This window comes from Diospyros lotus, chromosome 1 (assembly GCF_014633365.1).
Source record: "Diospyros lotus cultivar Yz01 chromosome 1, ASM1463336v1, whole genome shotgun sequence".
Lineage (NCBI taxonomy): Eukaryota > Viridiplantae > Streptophyta > Magnoliopsida > Ericales > Ebenaceae > Diospyros > Diospyros lotus.
The window spans coordinates 22,354,425-22,376,827 of NC_068338.1; the positions used below are offsets into that span (position 1 = coordinate 22,354,425).

At 37.5% G+C, this 22,403-nt stretch overlaps 1 protein-coding gene across 1 annotated transcript in view; it reads right to left on the minus strand.

Moving 5' to 3' along the window:
• LOC127799291 (rho GTPase-activating protein 7) overlaps positions 1 to 22,403 on the minus strand; it is a 73,780-nt gene that overhangs the window by 37,786 nt on the left and 13,591 nt on the right. Inside the window, exons 3-10 of the mRNA XM_052333208.1 lie at positions 14,831 to 14,907; positions 12,845 to 12,915; positions 2,737 to 2,815; positions 2,438 to 2,582; positions 2,183 to 2,302; positions 1,592 to 1,669; positions 1,196 to 1,251; positions 1,040 to 1,109 (exon numbers count right to left, since the gene is read on the minus strand). Coding sequence (XP_052189168.1) covers positions 1,040 to 1,109; positions 1,196 to 1,251; positions 1,592 to 1,669; positions 2,183 to 2,302; positions 2,438 to 2,582; positions 2,737 to 2,815; positions 12,845 to 12,915; positions 14,831 to 14,907 — 696 coding nt within the window. The remainder of the gene's footprint in view (positions 1 to 1,039; positions 1,110 to 1,195; positions 1,252 to 1,591; positions 1,670 to 2,182; positions 2,303 to 2,437; positions 2,583 to 2,736; positions 2,816 to 12,844; positions 12,916 to 14,830; positions 14,908 to 22,403) is intronic.

The following is a 22,403-nucleotide window of genomic DNA, read 5'->3' on the forward strand; positions in this document are numbered from 1 at the left end:
CCTCCCCACTGTTTCTGTTAGGGTGGTGAGTAAATTTTTATGCATGATTCTTGCACACCCCATCTGGAATAAGTTCATGATATCTTGAGCCATTTGACTCCTAAAAAGGGCTTCTTGTCATTTGCAAACCATGGTCGTTTAAAGATAGAAGGCCTTACTGATGCTAATTGGGAAAGTTGATCAGATGATAGGAGATCTAGAACAGGTTGCACACTCATTGGTGACAATTTGGTACTTTGAGAAGCAAGAAAAAATCAGTGGTAGCTAGATCAAATGGTGAAGCAGAATATAGACTAATGGCCGAATATAGACTAATAGCCATTTGGTTTTGTGAACTTTTGCAGCTTAAAATATCATGGAAGAATTTGAGATAACTGATGAGAGACATTTCCCTTCGTACTGTGATAATAAGTTTACAATAATAACGTAAACAACCCAATTCAACATGATAAACCAAAACATACTAAGACAGACAGACACTTCATCAAGGAAATGTTACAAGCTGGCCAGCTATGCATATCTTCTGTAAAGTCATAACATCAGTTGGCTGACACATTTAATAAGGGTCCCAGTTGCAAGGTCTCACTCTATTGTATACAAGATGGCATAAGAGATATCTATGCACCATCCTGAGGAAGAGTATTTATAGTGGTAACCTTGTGATGATTGATAGCCATAATCTTGTGAAAATTGATGCTATAAGTGTGATGATTGAAAACCATAAGTTTGATGCAATCTTTCCTTATAATCTTACTAAAATCCTGATACAATTCTTTCATTTTATGAGATAACAAATAGCAGAAAAACAGGTGCAATATTGGAGAAGAATCATCCAACTACAACCCATTCTCATTATGTTTCACTTCCTAAAATCCTTTCTCTATTACAAATAAAGATTCAACATAAGAATCTACAACAAAAATTTACAGAGAAACTGAGAAAGGCAAATGAAAACAGTGATCAAAGATTAATTATATCCAAGGCATGACTAGCCATATGGAGAACCATTTTGCCAGATACGTCAAACAGATGAACTTACTATATGCCTCCAATAAAGCAGTGCAGCAGGATGCAGGAACTGGAGAGGAGGGTAGCTCCCGAAGCACGTGCTGCAGATGAAATTGTTCAAGTAAATGCTATTGTATATAATGTTAAAGAGATCACATAATTTGATAGTCAAAAGTGAAGAGGGTACCTTAACACAGTCACCAACAACATGAGCATCCTCATCGGGACTAAATTCATTCTTACCTATAAAAATACATATTAACTCAAATTGCAAGAAATGCAAGTCATAAACAATGCAAAATGAAAATAGGCCATCCAGATTCATAAATGATTAAAACAAAACAAAGATGTGGCATAATCTGAATCATGAAAGAAATCAGAAAAGAGCAGTAAACTATACAGGGAAAGAATCAGAACATAGGCTCTCAACTAACTGTTCTAAGTACAATAGTAGCCTCCTTTTTTTGAGAAAAACCACACTGATTTAGACAAAGAGGAGAGAGAATCCAGGACGCACAGAACCTTTCTGAAAAGAACTTCTAAAACAAAATAGTGTACATGGGTCAAGGAAACTTAAAGCAACCTTGTTCATATTCTTGAACCCTGCGATCTACCTCCTCAACATCTGCAGACTGTCTCAAAATTCCTTCTACTTTAGTTCCTGTTGAAGTGTTACAACACAATCAGCTGAAATCATATTAAAGAGAGAAAATACAAAGATTCCAACTTTTCATCAATATCTTATTGCCTTGATTCAGTTTTCCCTTTAATAAAAGGCTTTTATGACAACTAGAATAGATATATATTTTCGAAAAATTCAGATATTGACAGCTTATCTGAAAGTTCAGAATATAAGATTGCGGGATACCAAAAAGGAAACTACTTAAAAGCTTCATAATTGAGACAAGTAAAAACAATAAATAACTGAATGAATAGGAAAAATAAAAAATTACAAAATAGTAGGACATCCAGAACTTTCACTATTTGGCAATCATATAAAGTTAATATATGATTTTGCCCAAAAAAAAAGAATAGGTAAAACAATCCACCACAATAAACAACAAAACAGTGTCAAAAGTAGAATGCAAACACAAGTTCAGGAACTCAGCAGGTGAAACCGCAAAAGAAATATTCTATATCAAAGAATTTTGTTTACACATGAAATGAAACTTACCATACTTCTCAAGAAAGCGAAGAGCTTTCTCAAGGAAAGATGGGCCTCCATCTATATCTTCCAGAGCTAACAAAATTGGTCGTCCAACTACCATAGATTTAACAGGACGCTTATCCCTCCCTGGTTTAAATTCAAAACCATTAGAAATTCGAGTAATAAAGCTGACAACCAGTACTGTTTCACAAAACAAATGAACTAGCATGACCATTGAAGAAAATGACAGAGATGTTAAGTGCTTGACATTGATATACACACATTGATGAAAAGATCCTTCAATTGAATCATTAGTATCATTACGGAAGATTCCATTGTGTCCCATCACAAGGGCAGCACTAGGTGCTTGAGCAAGAGCATGTTCTAGGGCAGTCTTCCATTCAAACAAGTCCTCTGACGTCTCAGCCTGAAATAAGAGAATTAAAAGAAAAGGACCCCAAGTTTAGCAACCTTGGTAAGCAAATTGCAACCAACAGCATCAAGCAACTATGAAAAAATCAGTACAAGAGGTTCCAGGAGAGAAGGGGCGGGGGGGAGTGGCAAGTAAATCAAAGAATCACCTTTAGGGTAAATGCCCGTCCATCACGTCCATCAGGAAACAGTACAGTCAAAAGCTTTTTATCTTCTCTAACAACAACACTGCATTATGAAAAGAAAAGCCATGAGGGTAAGCCCTATGTTACCTAAAGCATGGATCCATCTCATATGTGAAATAGGAATGCAACCAGGAAAATCAACAACAAATCAAGCCTTAATCCCACAATATAAGGTAAGCTACAAGAATTCTAGCTTGCCAATCATTTCAAACAGGAACATCCTAAGCAATATCTTAAAGCAGGGTGCAGTAGGGGTGGAATTGTATGATTGCACTATTAGAATGAAATAACCTTCTAATGCTATTTCCCTTTTAACAATTAGGCATATGATAAAATAATGAATATATTCTATTTTTCTTGGGGTTAATCTAGTAAAAACTTGTTCCTCGGAGAATGACAAACAATTATCTACATTATTTACCTGTCAAAACTCCAATCCATATATTCTGGATCATTATATTTAATTTTCCCTCCTATGGAAAACTTCAAGAACATAAATATGAAAAACATTAAGGTTCAGTTCCATTTTTAAATTAAGGGTAAAGTGCATCCAACCCCCCTTTTGCTTGGTTACAAAATGGCTCTAAAGTTCCCTAAGGTTTATGTTAGTATATAGTGTTTGGTATAAGGGTATTTGTGTAAATATGTGTATTTTTGTATATTCCCATTCTTATATCTAGTATATATAGCATTCTTAAATATGTATAGTCAATTTGACTAACGCATTTTTACATGGTATCAGAGCCTAACATTTACTTAAAAAAAAAATAATAATCTTAAAAACATAACAAAACCCTAACCCTAATCTCAAGCAAAAGTGTTGCCGCCAGCTATCAGTCCTCATTGTTGTCGTCATCAGTCACCGGTTGTGTTTCTTTCTTCTGTATGGCTTTGACTCCAGTGACCCCAATTTACCTTTGTTTTGTGTTCATTTCCGTCAGTTCAACTCTCTAGCATGATCTTGGTCAGTTCTAAATACATAGTCGTCCATCATGAGTTCCTTTCTTTTTTTTCTTTTTTTTGGGCCTTCTCTCTCAGATCCAACAACACCCTTAGCATCTCAATCACCTCCTCTCTCAAATCCAACCGTGTTGCTTAGACTAGCTCTGATGGTGTATCTAATTCTAGTGCTAACTTATCCAATGAATCCTCATCTCAAACTATTTCACCATCTAATGTTGATTATTAGGAGTTCCTATAGTTTCAGGCATCCAAACAACCTTCAATTTCATCATCTATTTCCCCTGTTGCTCGCATTGGTAATTCCATTGCTTGTGTTCCTCAAATTAACTGTCTTGGTTCTCTTCCTACTATTACTTTGGCAGATGGTTCCCAATCACCGCCAATCGTCTTAGACATGCCCAGCCTCTTCCTTTATTGCCCTTGTCCTCTATTTTGTACATGCCTAAGTGCCCATTTAATTTTGATCTCCATTAGTCAGCTTGTGTTTGTGGATGACATAAGCTGTCGGTAGCAGGCTGCAATTGTGCTCTTAGTTGCAACTGATTATATTTGTTATAATTGCTGTAAAAATTAGTTAGGCAGTTAGGCAATTCATAACTTCTTGTCTATATATAAGGATCAGTTAGTTCTCTCAATGTATTGACTCTCATTTTTTATTCATTCATTTCAATAACATTTTTCTAAGGTATTTTTCATCTTTGGTCAGTGATCTAAAACGTGGCCAAGGCGACCGCCTAGGTGCTAAGCGGCCCTTGGCTACCGCGATTAAGCCCTAGTTGACACCCCTAGGCGTCGGGCCTAATTGATCGGGTCCAATCAACGCCTCGCCACATGGGTCGAGTGAGGCCCGAGCCACCTGGGTCGCGTGTAGCCTAGGCCGATTATCTCTCTCTCATCGTTACTCTCTCAGTCTCTCGCCGCTTTCCCCTTCTCTCGCGTCGGACCGATCTCGTCGTTTTCGTCTCTCTCACCGTCGATCTCGTTGTTTCTCTCTCTCTCGCCGCCAATCGGGCCATTCTTTCCCGCCACTCCTTGCTCGTTGCTGTGGCTTGCTACTTGCTGTAGCAGCAAGGAGGAAGTCCTTGATCGTTGTTGCTTGCAGGAAGCCAACTTCCTCCTTGGCAAGTAGCAAGTTACTCAGGAAAAAAAAAACAAAAAAAAATTATTGTTCAATACTCAACAAGCAACAAGTTGCAACAAATTGTTGTTAATCTTTCTTAGTTGTATATTTTAATTCAATGTCAATTACTCAAATACTCAGGAAAAAAAAAATCAAATGATGTCAGATAGGATTGAGAGTAAGGGTACATCTCCGAGGCCTCCTTAGTTCTTAAAACGAAGTCAAATGCTAAGAAACAGAACGACCTATTTGAAAATAACATCAAAATGCTAAAATTAAAAAAAAAAAAACCAACATTTTTCCTAGGCGCTAGGCCCCCATCTGGCGCCCAACTAGCGCCTAGCACATTTTAGAACACTGTCTCTGGTTGTTCTTCTTTTCAACTGTGAAACTTGCGCTTCATGGTATCAAAGCCAATCGATTAGCGTCAATGGCTTCCAATTGTGATTTTAGTCCTTCCTCCTCCTCTCTACCTAACTCCTCTTCTACGTTATCGTTGGCCTCTCAATCCAACTTTACAACAGTAGCAAAATCATTCAACTACGTTCCGATCAAACTTGATTCTAGCAATTATCTGTTCTGGAAAGCTCAGATATTGGCCACGATCAAAGCATTTGACTTGTTGCCATACATCAACATGTCTCCAACACCGTCGAAGTATATCAATGATCCAGGAAATTCCAATCACGAGACTCAGGTTGTAAATCCTGAAAAGGTCAGATCAACTACTTTTAGGCTGGTTGTTTTTCTACTATTGATAAAGAAGTTTTGGCACAAGTTATTCATTGCGAATCATCTACTGAAGTTTGGAGTGTTCTCGAAAATCTTTACTCACAACAGACCATTGCCAAATCTTTTCAGTTGAAACAACAGCTTAGATCTATTAGGAAGAATGATTTGTCGATAAATAATTACACTCTGAAAATCAAGACCATAGGACATGCCCTAGTTGCAATTAGAGAACCTTTAAATGACAAAGAATTACTTATGGCAATCTTACACGGATTGAACAGTATTTATGAAACAGTTGTGAGTATTGTTACATATCAAATGGATGAAATCAACTTAGAAAAGGTTCAATACTTGTTACTAATGCATGAACAAAGGCTTGCTGCCAAGGATATATCTAACTCCTCTATTTCTGGTCTTAAATTTGTAAATGTAAATTTAGCCTCTCAATGGTCTAGAAATGAGAATGGATTGAGTAGAGGTGGTTCTTCAAATAGAGGAGGTTCCTTTAGAGGAGGAAATTATAGAGGAGGACGAGGACGTGGTAAATCCTCAGGCACGAGAATATACTGCCAATTGTGTGGGAAGCCTAGTCATTTTGCAGACAAGTGCTATAATAGATTTGATCGGAATTTCCAAAGGAGTTTTACTCAAAATTTGGGTTCACAATTTGGTAGAGGAGGAGGTATGATGCAATCTGGTTCACAATCATTTATAGCTCATCCCATAGGTTCTAATGAAGCCTACTTGACTGAGTGAGGGTCTGATCTTGGAACTTACTATAGCTGTTTGCCTCAACCTTCAGAAACTTCTCAATTTTCTTCTACCTCATCCTATCACAGTGAACTTTCTTGGATTGTAAACTCCGGAGCCACCAACCACATTACCTCCAACCTTAGCAATCTTTCTCTCCACTCTCCTTACAATGGTAGTGACAAGGTTGCAGTTGGCAACAATAAGAAACTTTCTATTTCTAACATTGGCCTTAATCAGTTGTATACTCAAACTACTCCTAAATCTTTCATTTCTTTACCTAATGTTCTTCATATTCCTAACATGAAAAAGAACCTTATTATTGTTTCTCAACTTACTAAAGATCACAATTTAATTGTTGAGTTTCACTCTAATTCTTGTTTTCTCAAGGACAAGGGATCAGGACTAGTGCAAATTTGAGGGATTCTTAAAGATGGTCTATATCAATTCACTCCAGCATTTGGTCATGCTGATTCCAGAGTTGTTTTCTCTGTTAAGTCAAGAGCACCAGTTGCTAGTTCTAGCTCTACAAATTTTGTTTCTTCAAATAAATGTAAAGGACAAGATTTGTCATGTTTGTCTTCTTTTCATGTATCTTCAAATATTCACAAAATTTGTCAACAATGGCATGCCAAGCTAGGGCATCCTTCATCTAGTGTACTTCAGTTGATATTGAATAAAGTTGGTGTTCCTTGTTCAAGTTTGAATCTATCATTTTGTGATTCTTCTAAAATAGGTCAAATGCATCAACTTCCCTTTGCAAATTGTCAAATTACTACAAAAGCTCCCTTAGAGTTGGTCTATTCAGATTTATGGGGTCCTGCTCCAATTATTTCTACTAAGGGGTATAAGTATTACATAGTCTTTGTCGATGATTGCACTAGATATACATGGTTATATCCATTGAAACAAAAATCTGATGCCTTAGCTATTTTCAAAACCTTTCATACATTTGTTGTACTACAATACCAATCTAAACTCAAGGCTTTTCAAACTGACAATGGTGGTGAATTTAAGGCCTTTTTACCTTATCTTACCTCTTGTGGTATTCAACCTCAGTTCACTTGCCATCATACACACCAACAGAATGGTATAATAGAACAAAAACACAGATATATAGCCAAAATGGGTCTTACTTTGTTAGCCCATGCTCACATGCCCCTAAAGTTTTGGGTAGAAGCATTTAAAACTGTTGTCTACACCATAAATCTCTTACCAACATCAACCCTAAAGTTTAAGTCTCCATTTGTGGCTCTCTTCAACAAACAGCCTAATTACATGCAATTACAACCCTTTGGATGTGCTTGTTTTCCTTTTCTTCGACCCTATAACAAGTATAAGTTTCAATTTCATTCTACCAAATGTGTGTTTCTTGGTTATAGCCATGTTCAAGCTGGATATCAGTGCTTGCATCCTTCGGGAAGGGTATATGTGTCGAGACATGTTCAATTTAATGCAGATGAATTTCCCTTTCCTTACTTGTTTTCTAACTCATCCACTTGTTCCCCTAAGTTAAGCTCCACTGGTCAGTCTACCTCTGTTCTTCATGCTATTCAGTCCTTTCCTAGCAGTTCTTCCAACTCTTGGGTAGCACAGTCCTCTATCTCAACTCCTAATGATTCTTCACCTGCTGGCTCTCCTCTACATACAACTACAGATTGCTCATTACTTAATTGTACAAATTAGTTATCTCCTTTGCCAAAATCATATAGATCAAAAGTTGTTACTGCCCCTTCAATTCATCCTATGATTACCATATCTAAGTTTAAACATCTTGTTGTTTCTTCACCTCATGCCCTAGTAAGTTCTTCTGAACCCAATTCTATTCAAGAGGCTTTCTTAGACTCTAAGTGGGTTAGTGCTATGAATGATGAGTACATCGTGCTTCAAAGAAATAAAATATGGGATCTGGTTCCATTTTCGTCTGAAATGAATTTGATTGACTACAAGTGGGTATTTCGGGTTAAATACAATCCTAATGGCTCTATTCTTAAGCATAAGGCTCGATTAATAGCTAAAGGTTTTCTTCAAAATCCTAGAATTGATTATGCTAAGACATTTAGTCCTGTTATAAATGCTCCTACCATCAGGGTTTTATTCTCCTTAGCTGTCTCTTTTGGTTGAGACATTCAACAAGTTGATGCCAATAACACTTTCTTGAATGGTGATCTAAATGAAGCAGTTTTTACGACTCAACAAGAAGGATTTGTTAATCCAGAATTTCCCACACAAGTATGTAGATTGAAAAAGTCCCTTTATGGGCTTAAATAGGCTCCTAGAGCTTGGTACACAAAGTTGAAGTCTACCTTACAAGATTGGGGTTTCAAGAAAGCAATTTTTGATGCTTCACTTTTCATTAAGAGAACTTGTAAGTATGTGTTGTTTGTTTTGGTATATGTGGATTACATTCTTGTAACTGGTTCATATTCTTTAGCCCTTCAAGGGTACATACATGATTTGGACACACATTATGCTCTCAAAACTCTAGGGTTGGTTAATTATTTCCTAGGGTTTGAAGCATATCAAAATTCCACTAGTATATATCTTACACAGTCTAAATACACACTAGATTTATTGAAAAAGGCATCAATGCAAGATTGTAAACCGTGTGGCACACCAATGACCTCGGGCATGTCCTTGACAGATGAGGGTGAGATGTTTTCGGATCCATCTTTCTACAGAACTATTGTTGGTTCTCTTCAATACCTAACTTACACCCGGCCAAATATAGCCTTTGTAGTCAACAACTTAAGTCAATTTATATCTTCTCCTAAGCAACAACATTGGTTAGCCTGTAAAAGTTTATTGCGGTATCTTAAAGGGACTGTTAATCTTGGTCTAGTGTTCACTCAATCACCTAAGAATCTGTCATTAACCATCTACATAGATACTGATCATGGAGGATGTAAGCCGACCAAGAGATCAATCAGTGGCCTGTGTGTATTCTTTGGCTGTAATTTGTTGATTTGGGGTTTCAGAAAACAGTCAGTAGTTGGTAGGTCAGTGGGTGAAGCAAAATATAGGGTTGTTGCCCAAGGGGTGACCGAGATTTTGTGGCTAAAATCGCTATTATCAAAGTTAGGTTATCCTTGTACTCAAACTCCGATTCTTTGGTGTGATAATCTAGTAGCTAAAAGTATGGCTGAAGATCTTGTATTTCATTCTAAAACAAAGCACATTGAGATTGATGTGCATTTTGTGAGAAAAAGTTGAAAATGGAGATATTGATATTCGGTATGTGTCTACACTTCATCAAGTGGCTGACATTTTTACAAAAGGGTTATCAAGGGATAGATTTGTGTTTTTATGTACCAAGCTGGGGCTCAAGAGGTCACCTATGTCTAACACTAATACTGATCCTTCTACTGCGGTAACAGAAAATCTGACGCCTACAATTAGTACAAAATCTATTTCCTCATCATCTATGGAGCTTGATTTGAGGGGGAATGCAGATGACATAAGCTGTCGATAGCAAGCTGCAATTGTGCTCTTAGTTGCAGCTGATTATATTTGCTATAATTGTTGTAATGATTAGTTTCATAACTTCTTGTATATATATAAGGATCAGTTAGTTCTCTCAATGTATTGACTGTCATTTTTTATTCATTCATTTCAATAACATTTTTCTAAGGTATTTTTCATCTATGGTTGTTCTTCTTTTCGACTATGAAACTCTCGCTTCACTGTTCACACTGTTAATTACTCTGTTACTTTTGTTGCTGATTCAATTCTTATGCAAGACCAAAATATGGGACAAACGATTGGTGCAGGACATGAGTCGTGGGGGCTTTACCATCTTACTTACCATCCATCCTCTATTCTCACTACCACCACACATTCACCTACTCTTATTAATGGCTACTTGGGATATCCTAATCTCTCTACACTTTAGAGGATAGCCCCTAGTCTTTCTGGTTTACGTTCCTTATTCTAGTATTTCTGGTTTCCGTTCCTTATTTTTAATTGCATTGCTACTTTACCTCCATTGATGTTACCTTCTTTGAGACTACCCCGTTCTCTTCCCTCAGCTTGGACTTCTCTTCCATCTCCAAGGTTCTTCCTGTTCCTTATTTTGATGTCCTTCTGACTACAAATTCTTTTGGCTCCTCTACCTCTGTCTCGACTCCACCGTAGCAGACTTATTATCGTCGCCTTGGACCTTATCTAGAGGATACACCTACCCCAGATGTTCCTACTGACTCATCTCCTCTATCTTCGTCTTCCCCCACTTCGATCTCACATGCTTTTTGTCCCCCATTGTTGTTCACAAAGGTATTCGAACTACTCGTAATCCTCATCCAAATTATAATTTTTTAAGTTATCATTCTTTATCTCCTTTGTATTTAGCTTTTATTTCCTCACTCTCTACGGTATCTCTTCCTAAGGCCACCAGTGAGGCTCCTTCTCATTTAGGGTGGCGACAAGCTATGCTTGATGAAATGCCTACTTTGGATTCTTTTGGTACATCGGACCTTCTCTCGTTGCCTCCTGGAAGTCCACTATTCAGTGTCCTTGGGTGCACACTATTAAGGTTGATCTCGATGGCTAGGTTTATGGTAAAAGCACACTTGGTCACCAAAGGTTACACTCAAATTTTTGGCTTGGATTATGGTGAAACATTTTCTCCTGTAATTTTTTCCTGGATTATGGTGATAATTTGTGGCTAAGATTTCCTCCATTAGGTTGTTTCTTTCCATTACTGCCATTCAACATTGGCCTATTCCTCAGCTTGACATTAAAAATACTTTTATCCATGGTGATTTGCAAGAGAAAGTGTACTTGGAGCAACCTCCCAAATTTGTTGCTCAGGGGGAATCTGGATTGGTATGTCAATTACACTGGTCACCCTATAGTCTGAAACAGTCTACGCGTACTTGGTTTGGACAATTTAGTACAGTTATACAGCAATTTGGCATGACCACAAGTGATGCAGAGAATTCTATTTTCTATCACCATACCTCATCCCATCTGTGCATTTATTTTTAATTGTTTATATGGATGACATAGTCGTTACTGGGAGTTGCAATTTGGTGAGGTCAAGTGTAGTGTAGTTGCAAGGTCAAGCGTAGAACCTGAACATCAAGCCACAGCTTTAGGAACCTATGAACTTATATGGCTAAAGCAACTTCTTAAGGAGTTGAAATTTGATGAGCGGGTCATATGAAACTTATTTGTGATAACCAAACAACTTTACACATTGCTTCTAATCCAATTTTTTATGAGAGAACCAAACATAGAGAGAATGATTGTCACTTAGGGAAAAATTACTTTCAGGAGATACTGCTACTTAGTTTGTTAACTCAAATGATCAATTAGCTAACATGTTTACTAAATCCCCCAGAGGTCCTAGAGTGAATTATATTTGTAATAAACTGGGTGCAAATGACATCTATGCTCCAGCTTGAAGAGGAGTGTTAGTATGTAGTGTTTGGTATAATGGTATTTGTGTAAATATGTGTGCATTTTTGTATATTCCCATTCTTGTATCTAGTATATATATCATTCTCAAAGGTATAGAGTCAATTCGACTAACACATTTCCACAGTTTATATGTTTTGCTCAGACACTCCCTCCATTTACAAATGGCATTAATTAAACCCTAATTAAACTAAATTAAGTTAATTAATCAGAATTAAATTATATCAAATTAAAATTAATAAACATAAAAAATAAAAAACAGCAGTTGGTAATGAACCATAGCCAGAAATTGATGGGTGCTGGCAATAATGGGTCCCAGTGATTCTGAAGCCCATCGCCAAAAGCAATTTCCTGAAATGCTTCCAGCCATGGGCTCCAGATCTGGAAATAGAGACAGGAAGGAGCAGGAGGAGATTTGGGGAAAGTGCTCAATTTGGCCATCGAGTTGCTGAACCCATCATGAAGATTTGGCCTTCAATGGGGTTCGGTTCTCAGCAAATCAAACCCATCGTTGCATGATTTCACAAAGAAGAATTCAAGGCAAAAAAATTGGAACAGCCAGTGGAACAAGAATGGGGTTCAATTTTTTACTCTAGATGGGTTCAATACTCCTCCTTTTTCTTCCTTTCCTCATCCTGCTCTCTCTCTGGTTCCACACATTTTGGAACCCACCATCAAGCAATCTTCTAGCTAAGGGTTTCAGCAGAAACAATCATTTCAGGCGAACCTTTGTGGCTGTTTTATTTTTTTACATTTTTCATGTTTTATTTTTGTTAATTTTAATTTAATATCATTTAATTATGACTAATTAACTTAATTAGTTTAATTAACACTGTATGTAACAAAAAGGGGTGTTTGAGCCAAAAAAATAAACCACAGAGTCAGAGACCTTCAAAGCCATTTCTTAACCACAGGGGGTCATTGTGCAAATGGCACAATCCACAGTGGGGTTTGGGTGCAATTTACACTTAAATTAAGCCTTTTAAAACAAACAAAATCATTAGGTTCCAAGCAATTCTGGAAACATTGGGTTAGTCTCCAAGAACAAAACTAAATAAATATATAAAATGCAGCAAAAATCCTTCATACCTCCCTGAATTGTTCAAGTCGATACCCCCCAAAGTAAGATTTACTTCACCACCCCTCTGGGGGAGTGCACTCTGCTTGAAAAAAAAAAAGACACAAACAAACAATTAGTACCTTTCCCATAAAACAATGCATCTGATGTTTTAGGCAGTACAGTGTCAGCGACCAGAGTCCCACGACATTCACACATTTGAGACACATCAAATTTTGCAACTATGGAAGACATCCAGACCAGTAAAACAATGTTTTACATGTATACCAACCAAATTATGGCATTAGGTGAAAACAAAGATTACAAGAAAAGGAAACTTCTTTTATAAAATTGGAATGCAAGGAACAGAAGTTTGTGAAAGTTACATAGAAATATGAAATTACCTCACTTGAGGCTTAAAACAATTATGGACACCTCCCAGTGATGGCCAGCCCCTAGACGAGTAAACTCAGTGGAGAACGGCAAAGAATGGTTGTCAAATAGTAGATAAAAAGATTCAAATAGCCACACAAGTGGTTGTCAAAATTGGGATCCTACATATGATCAGTGGAGGACTTTTCCAAATTGGATTGTAGGATCAGATCAAGTGTAAAATCCTACTAGAAGAGAAATAAAAGCCTGGCAATTTTATAAAATAGGGTATATACTTCAAAATATATAAATAATAAGCCACATTTTTTTTTTTTTTTTTTTTGGGGGGGGGGGTGAGTGGGGGATTAGCTGAAATAACATGACAAATAGAAATAAAATGAATTTTTAATCTATAAAAACAAAGATGATGATAAAAAAATGCATTAGACTGTACATTCAGAAGAAGCGAAAGAAGAATAGCGCTGAGCTTTAAAGAAGAAGAAAAGAAAAATAATGAAGAAATGTTGCATCCACAGTAGAAAGAAGTAATTGCTACCACTGCATTGACAGTTGCAGCAAGGAAGAACTGTTGATGCTATATATGCAGCTGCTATAGCAGCTGCTGCAAGGAAGAAGAAGAAATGCCACCACTGCTGCAGTTGCATTGAAGAAGAAGAAAGAAGAAGAAAATATATGCTGTTGTTGCTGCAGCAGAGAAGAAGAAGAAGAAGGCACCTAGTCTGCTCTGGGTCAGGATGTGATATGACGAAGCTTTTGGACAATAGTCTCTTGGGACAGAAAGCACAACCAAAAATAGGCCACATTTGAACCCAAAAAGTGGCTTAGGTACAATCATACAAGATTGGGATCGAAATTGCAGTCCTACACAATCTTAAAATCCTATAATAATCTTACAAAGATCTGTCCAAATAAATCCACGCAAAGGATGATAGGATTGTACAATCCCGTGATTCATATTGCTCAACCTACAAACTTCTCCAAACCTATAAATGAATTATTATTGTTTATTGTTCTACAAAAAATGCAAAGGAAATGTTGCTTATAAAATATAACCCTCTCCCCCAACCCTCGCAAAAAAGGGAGCCTCATGCACTAGGGACGCCCTTAAATAAATAGTTTTAAAATATTATTCTACATATAAGCATTCTTATGGAGATAAGATTATTGGAGTTATTTTAAGTGCTTTAAAGAATGAGTCCACATATTTAACTCTAAAATAACAGAAATAAATAATCATTAACAACTTCTGTAAAAACATTGTATAATCACAACAATAAAAAGAAAAGCAGCAACACTTGAATCTGACATCTCAACTATATCCACAAATTCACAGGCACTGACTAGTAAGCCTGCGGATAGAAAAAAAAAATCAACACCCCAACTAGACAATATCCAGGTTCTCTTTCTGTTCACAATATGCATCAAGATCCATGCGACTAATTGCCTCTAATACAGAAAGAAAATGACTGCTACTAGTGCAGGTGATATTTCTTCAGCAATCCAAACAAATAAAGCAACTGCTGAAGTGTATGAAAAGGAATTAGGGACAAACAAAGAAAGAATAATAAAAGAATGAGAAACCTTAGTATCTCAAAATGAAACAGAGAGAATAGATGCATACTAACAGGATCATTTTTGAAAAAAACCAATGAAGTGCGAGTAAGGATAAACCACCGCTTCTTCCAAGACTTCCAGCCTAACCCTGCATGAGCATAACAAGAACATTCAGATATCATTTGAAAAATATAAGTGATTGGGAGAAACAAAACAATCACATGTTCATGATTCTCTGCAGAGAGAAAATTTGTTCAGGCGGAACAAAGTTCTATGTGCAAACTAAGACCAAATGACAAATAGAATCAGAAGAAAAATCAATGGAAGTGGGCATATCTTCACACTGTAAAAGATAAGGGGGAAAAGATAACAAGAAAAACTTGTAAATGATGGATAGAAAGTAGACAAAGTTTATACAAATGCATTCTTCAGTATGAAAATATGAAAAACAAATTGTAAAAAAGAAGGAAAAGGAAAAGTAGTACAAAGAACCCATTCACAAAAAGGGAACCATATAACAAACAAGGGCAAAAATATTCATAATGAGAAGAATCCACCAAACTCTCAACATAATTATGGTCAAAATTGTCTTCTCTAACTGCAAGTACACTTCTTCAACAGTTGACTTCACTGCCAAGTCCATCCAAAGCACATACACTACCAGCTTGACTTTTTATCTTCTACTCTGGTATTGATTCTCCATATACTTAACAGTTCCATAAATTTTATCCACAAATACACAATAAGCCTTGATCCATTGTGTAAAGCCCAGAACAGCAAAGAAACGACCAATTTCCATAATCATCCAAAGAAGAAGATCTAGCAAGGAACCAACAACTACAAAAACACAGGACATGATGCACTCTTAAATATGTACACCCTCTGAGCAATTGCTCTTAACCTGTCTCCCATTTGAATCTCAATCGACAAAAATTCCGACTATAAATATAAAAAATATTACAAATAAAATATTCTTCAGCCATTTAGGGCTCTTCTAGATCCTGCAGTTTCCAGAAGAATCAGTAATCATCATCATCATTATCACATGCCTTAATCCCACTAGGAGAAGTCCGCTACAAAAATTCTAGCTATCCAATCATCTTTACCTATTGTCATATCTTCTGTAAAGCCATCAACATAAACAGGTCACTCTACCATGACATGCCCACATAAACACTTATGTAGTGGGCTTTTTGAGCTGATCACAGTTTACCTGCAAGCATTGTTACAAACAGCTTTGGTTCAAATAAGAACTTCCCAACCCAATGACCCAGGTCTAACCATATTAAAAATATATATAAATTATCAACAATCAATTCTATGGTGCCCGTATTTGTTCCCAAGCAGTACATTATCAACTTTGGTCTTTCTCAGCAATCATTCATAACGAGAACAGGCTCAGCAGTCCAAATTGTGAAACCAAATCCGGAGGTTTATCTGATAGGTTTATGTCTCATTGTTTTATCCTTAATTTGTTGGTTAATTTTTTGGTTATTCTTATCTGGTTGTTATGGTCAAAGTGGACTGAGTTTTGGTCCTTATCTTTTTGTTTGTTTTCAGATTAAGTGGGTAGATACTGTGTCCTATTTTTCAAGGAGTGGGTTGTTAACCCTCAAAACTGTATATATTGAGTCCTATTTTGCGGAAAAATATATATGATTTTTTCATGCCTAAGTTTTAACATGGTATCAGAGCTGTAGGCAGCTTTTTTCCTGGTACCAATTATACCATCCTTCGTGTCCTTAAGCCCTACAAACTTGTACTACTACAAGATCAAATTCTACCCCAATTTTTTACTTGAGAGATTAAGTGAGTTATATCTAAAGAGCATGTCTACTGCAACAGAATCTAGTGGTGCATCCGACACATCTGTTACAACAATTGTCAGCGGAGATAATAAAGGTACAACTCCAACCGGAGAATTACAAAATATACATGCAGCCTATAGGCTAAATGGTAAAAATCATCTAAAATGGTCCCAGCTAGTTCACACGTTCTTGAAAGGAAGAAGCAAGGTGAGCCATTTGCTTGGTACTCGACCTAAAAAAGGGCATCCTACATTTGAGGCTCGAGATGAAGAAGACTCTATGGTAATGTCATGGCTATGGAATTCAATGCTTCCGAAGAAAAGTGACACTATCATGTTTCCAAGCACAGCTCAAGAAATTTGGGATGCTGTTAAGCAGACTTACTCTAAAGTTCGAGATGCAGCCCAAATTTATGAGATTAAAACAAAAATCTCAACTACAAAGAGTGGAAATCGGTCAATCACTGAATACTCCAATCTCCTACAAATTTTACGGTAGGAGATGGATTGTTATCAGTGTATAAAGATGACCAGCAGTGAAGCTGCATCCCTTCTAAAAAGGTTTATTGAAAATGACAGGATTTATGAATTTCTTGCAGGTTTAAATATTAAATTTGATGCAGTAAGGGTACAGATACTTGGGAAGGAAGACTTGTTGTAAGTAAATGAGACTCTAGCCATTGTTCGAGTTAAGAAAGGAAGGAGAGGAGTTATGCTTGAGCCTCCTACGGTAGATAATTCAGCTCTAATGACAAGAAGAGTAACACTTAATCATTCCAATTCTAAACAACAAGGAGGTGAGGCTAAAAGAACACCGGGTCTCGGTCAAGTAAGGATCTATTATGGTGTACTTATTGTAAGAAACCTAGACATACCATAGATAAATGTCGAAAGCTACATGGCAAACCTCAAGCTAAGAATAAAGGGAGATCAGGCAAGCAAAAAAGACAAAAGCAGGCATATGTGGCAAACACTTAGCAAGTTGTGGAAGGGGATTCTCCAAAATCACTAACTTAGTTTAATAAGGAAGAAATTACAAAGTTGAAACAGCTACTTGGGTCCCTAGAGAAACCAACTGGATCATCATGTATTAGTACCTTAACCTTTTCAAGTATTTCTTCCTTCTCTCATGCTCTAAATGCCTCAAAACTACCCTCTCAAGTGTCTGGATCATTAATTTAGGGGCCACATATCACATGACATGTTCCTTCCAAAAGTTTATCTCATATACCCCTAGTCCTAGCAATAAAAATATAACTATAGCTGATGGTACAAGATAGATGGTCAAGGAGATGTTTACATCAATGACTCTTATATTAAGAAATGCCTTGTAAGTACCTAAGTTGTTTACTAACCTTGTTTCAATCCAAAAATTCACCACAAATTCTTATTGTAGGGTGATATTTCATCCCTCTTATTGTAAAATTTAAAAACAAGACATGAAGAGGATGATTGGGCATGCTAGAGAGAAAGAGGGTCTCCACTATCTTGAGGAACAAAGTGGACAGGAGAATAAGACAACTAAGTTCGCCCCACTATCTTTTCTAACTAAGTCCTCAAAGTCACGTAAAGAAAGAATTTGGTTACAGCACCCATGTTTTGGTCATCCATCTTTTAATGTTCTTAGATTAATGTATCCTTTATTATTCAAAGGATTAGTTGGAGAGGACTTTTAGTGTGATACATGTGAACTTGCAAAACTTAAGAGAACTTCATTTCCATATAGTACAAAAAGGAGTTCTTCTCCATTTGCTCTTATCCATAGTGACATATGGCGCCCCTCTCCCATTTCTAACATCACTGAGGCTCGATAGTTTGTATCTTTTATTGATGATTGTACTCGTGTTACCTGGGTTTATCTTTTAAAGAACAAATCTGAAATGAATTCCATATTTTCAGTTTTCTATAATATGGTGAGAACCCAATTTAATGTTGAGATTAAAAAAATCCAGTCTGATAATACTAAGGACTATTTCAATCAGTTCCTTACTTCTTATTTTCAAGCAAGAAGCATAATCCATGAATCCTCTTGTGTTAATACCCCACAACAAAATGGGGTGGCCAAGAGGAAGAATAGACACCTTCTTACTATTACAAGGGCTCTCCTATTTCAAAGAAATGTTCCAAAACAGTACTAGGAAGAAGTCATTTTAACTGCTACTCACCTTATAACCAGATTGCCTTCGAGAAATCTAAATTCCCAAAGTCCACTCCGACTATTTTCTCAATTCCTTCCACACATTTCAATGTCCAATGGCCTTGTGCCTAGAGTGTTTGGGTGTGTAGCATTTGTTCATCTACACTCTCAACATAGGGAAAAACTTGATCCTAGAGCTCTTAGATGCATCTTTGTGAGCTATTCACCTACTCAAGAAGGTTATAAGTGTTTCCATCCACCAGCCAAAAAATTATTTGTACCAGTGGATGTTATGTTACATTTGCTAAACAAAATCAATATTTTACTTAGCATTCTCTTCAAGGGGAGACCACAATAATAACTGAGGATAAGAACAGAAACTTATTTCTACTTGAATTTCCATCCTCGTTACCCCCTCTATTCCACACTATTACAACCCCTTGAGTAGAACTCACCCCCAAAGGCTAGCTGTCAAGGGGAGGGTGCCCAAGAGGTTATAAACCCCACACCAAGAGCCTAATCTTCCAATGTGGGACAAGTCCCATACCTTGCAAGCAGCCCTTTTATAGGCATAGCTAGCTACTAACTGATTTCCTAACAGCAACCATGTGTTCCTAACAACTTGCAAAATATCTCCAAACAAACTATTATAACCCTATTACAATAATGCCCCTTTATTGCTCCTAGGGTCATGACAATTCCCCCTGCCTGAAAAGGTTTTTTGTCCCCAAAAAACTTATTATAGCTGAGCCTCTGTTTCTTCATCCAATTCTCATTCTCACTATATGTTTAATCTCTTTTTCTCTCTTTCTCCTTCTAGGCTCATTCCTCTTTGCCTTTGTGTTCCTTCTCTTTTGCTTTTCCTGCACTCGTAAAAAGTATTCGCAAATCTCCATACAAAGGTTCTCTTTACCCATTAATCTATAAGTACCCACAATGTCTTAGATCTTCATACATGAACAATGCCAGTGCATGGTAACAATTAGTAGTCCAGCTTTTCTTTCAACATCTTCGCAACTGCAACAACCCAATTCACAAAGGGTAATTGCAGCTCGTGGCCAAACTCAATCTTGTCTCCCCCATGAATCAAAAGTCTGACAGCACCCCTATTAAGCTATGGAGAATCTCTCATCAACCTCATAGGTATTATCTCCAAATGCTCAATGCAATGCTATTTGATTACTTCCATTGCTACTACGACACCTTGGGCCCAGACTTCAGTGTCAAAATCTATGTATAGGATAGGGAAAGTATCCTTCCTAGCCAAAATTAATCTTCTGACATTCTTATGGTGGTCTTTGGGCAAAGCATGTTGGAATAGTTAAGTGGCAGGTGGAAGATCTGTAGGACTTGGGTACATTAAGTGTTGTAACAAGGATATCGGATCTGGAAATTCAGCAACACACGCTGGAGGAAGTTCACCCATTTGTTTAAGATCAGAAAGAACAATATGCCTCTCCATAGCTGTTCCAAATGGTTTCCACAACTCCACGAAGACAGCCCTTAAACCGTACATGTTACCCTTTTCATCAATCTTTGGCCACCCCTTCTCAATTTCTGATGCAATGTAAGAATAGGTACCAACTTGGTTAGTACGATCTAAAGAGACTCCAACTACTTTGATAGGGTCGGGATCCTGGTCTGACTCATCTTCGCCATGATCTTTAGCCACCATCACAAATGAATCAATGTTTTGTTCCCATGCTACTTCATCATGATTTATTAGTTGTCCTTTGAATTTCTTGGCAATTGTAACAGGATGCATTTCAACGTCTTTCTTCTCCGTTGGAGCCCCAATAATTCCTCCAATAGCTGTCCTTCCTCCCTTGTCATCAGGAATGACCTGCCCCCTTTTAGGTCTTCCCTCACTTCTTGCACCCACCAATCCAGATCGTAGGGCCTTAGCAATCTTAGGAATATCTCCAATCTGCTGGTTGCTCTTAGTATAACCGTTAGGCTGTCGTCTGTGTGTTCTAGAAATGGCTTCCAATGTCATTTCATGAAGTCTCGCCCTATCTACCGCTTGTTCTACCGCGGTAGGACACACCATTCTCACAATAGGTCTCAACACATCGCTAAGACCATCAATGAATTTCAACACAAAGTAAGATTCCTTCAAGGTCAATTGAAAATTCAGCATCAGTGATTTTAATTCCTCAAATTTGACCTTATAATTTCTGACTAACCCTTCTTGCGTTAGGTTATTGAATTCATCTATAAGTTAACTTAGGGAAGTAGAGTACTCCTAAGAGAAACAACACTAACCAGAAATTTTTGGTAAGACTAGAATCATCAAGTCATCCACCTTTCATTTGAGGTTATTGAATTCATTTCTCGTTGCAACCCATTCCTCCTTGAGTGTTGTCTCCCCTGATGGTTAAGTCCTGCGGCCATCTCCACAGTTTAATTTCCTTTGAAAATCGTCATTCGCAGCCGAGATCTTCTTCCTCACAGCCTACTGAAACTGCCTAAGCTTAAAGGAAAGAAGCAACCAAGAACAGCCTCTAGGTATCGCTTATGTTCAACAACCACCAAATAATTAGCAATTCCCTGACTTCTACTAAGTTCATCTTCCTAAATAACCTTAGAATGAATGGCTTCCAGCCGTTATTTCGGTCTTACGAAAACTTAATACACCTCAATAACTAAAGTCACCTATATCTGTTGGGCAATCGATCTCCTCAGAGCAGTTGGCAACCTATAATCGGCTTTTGTGGCTTATGGTTAATGATCGCCACCTCACCCGCTACTTCAGGAAGCCACCTTGACTTAACCCACCTCAAACAAAATCCGTCGAGATCTAGGTCTACCAATGGCCATGAATTAACAAGCCCTCAATCCAATTACAGAACCGAGGTTTGCCAACCAAATCCACTGTACTGATCACCGATGTTAAGCAATTGTTCCTTAGGTTCAGTCCGACTCGTGCTCTCTAATGGAAAGCTCTGCACCCATCAGTCGACAAGTTTGCTTAGCCTCTAGTCTACTTCCTCTAGTTCCGCTCCAATCGCAATCACTTACAGTCGTGAACCTCTTGCCAAAGATAGCCCAGCCATTGATGCATCAACGCTTCCCGATTCATCGGAATTAATCGATTGAGTCACTTTATCTCAGTGACTTGAGCTCCGCCCCCTAGCGCTCGGACTCTCAATAGCCGAGAAGTAGCATCGAAATTTGCTTCTAGTGACCAATTTACAATGATCAAACTAACTGCTTTCGTCGAAATCACAGCCAAGAATCGTCGGCTCTAATACCATTTGTCACATTCCTAGGGTTAGCTAGGGTTGTGATAGGAATTAGGGGAGAAATCAGAATTATAGAATGGAAGAAGGGGGAGAAATCAGCAGAAAAGGGAGGGAGAATTAGAGAGAAGCGAGAGAAGGGTAGAGAAAATTAGAAGGAAGGGGAATTTAATTTCATTACACATCTCATAACCCATCCTCTTACAAGCAGCCATTTTATAGGCATAGCTATGTGCTAACTAATTTCCTAACAACACCCATGTGTTACTAACAACTTGCAAAATATCTTCTAACAAACTATTATAACCCTATTACAATAATGCCCCTATATTGCTCCTAGGGTCATGACACACACAACCTACTGTTTCACCCTTACAACATGCATCTAATACTCAGTCCAAAACCCAAGAACAAGTACAAGATGGTCCAACCCAAGAGCCTATGCACCGTCCACTTCA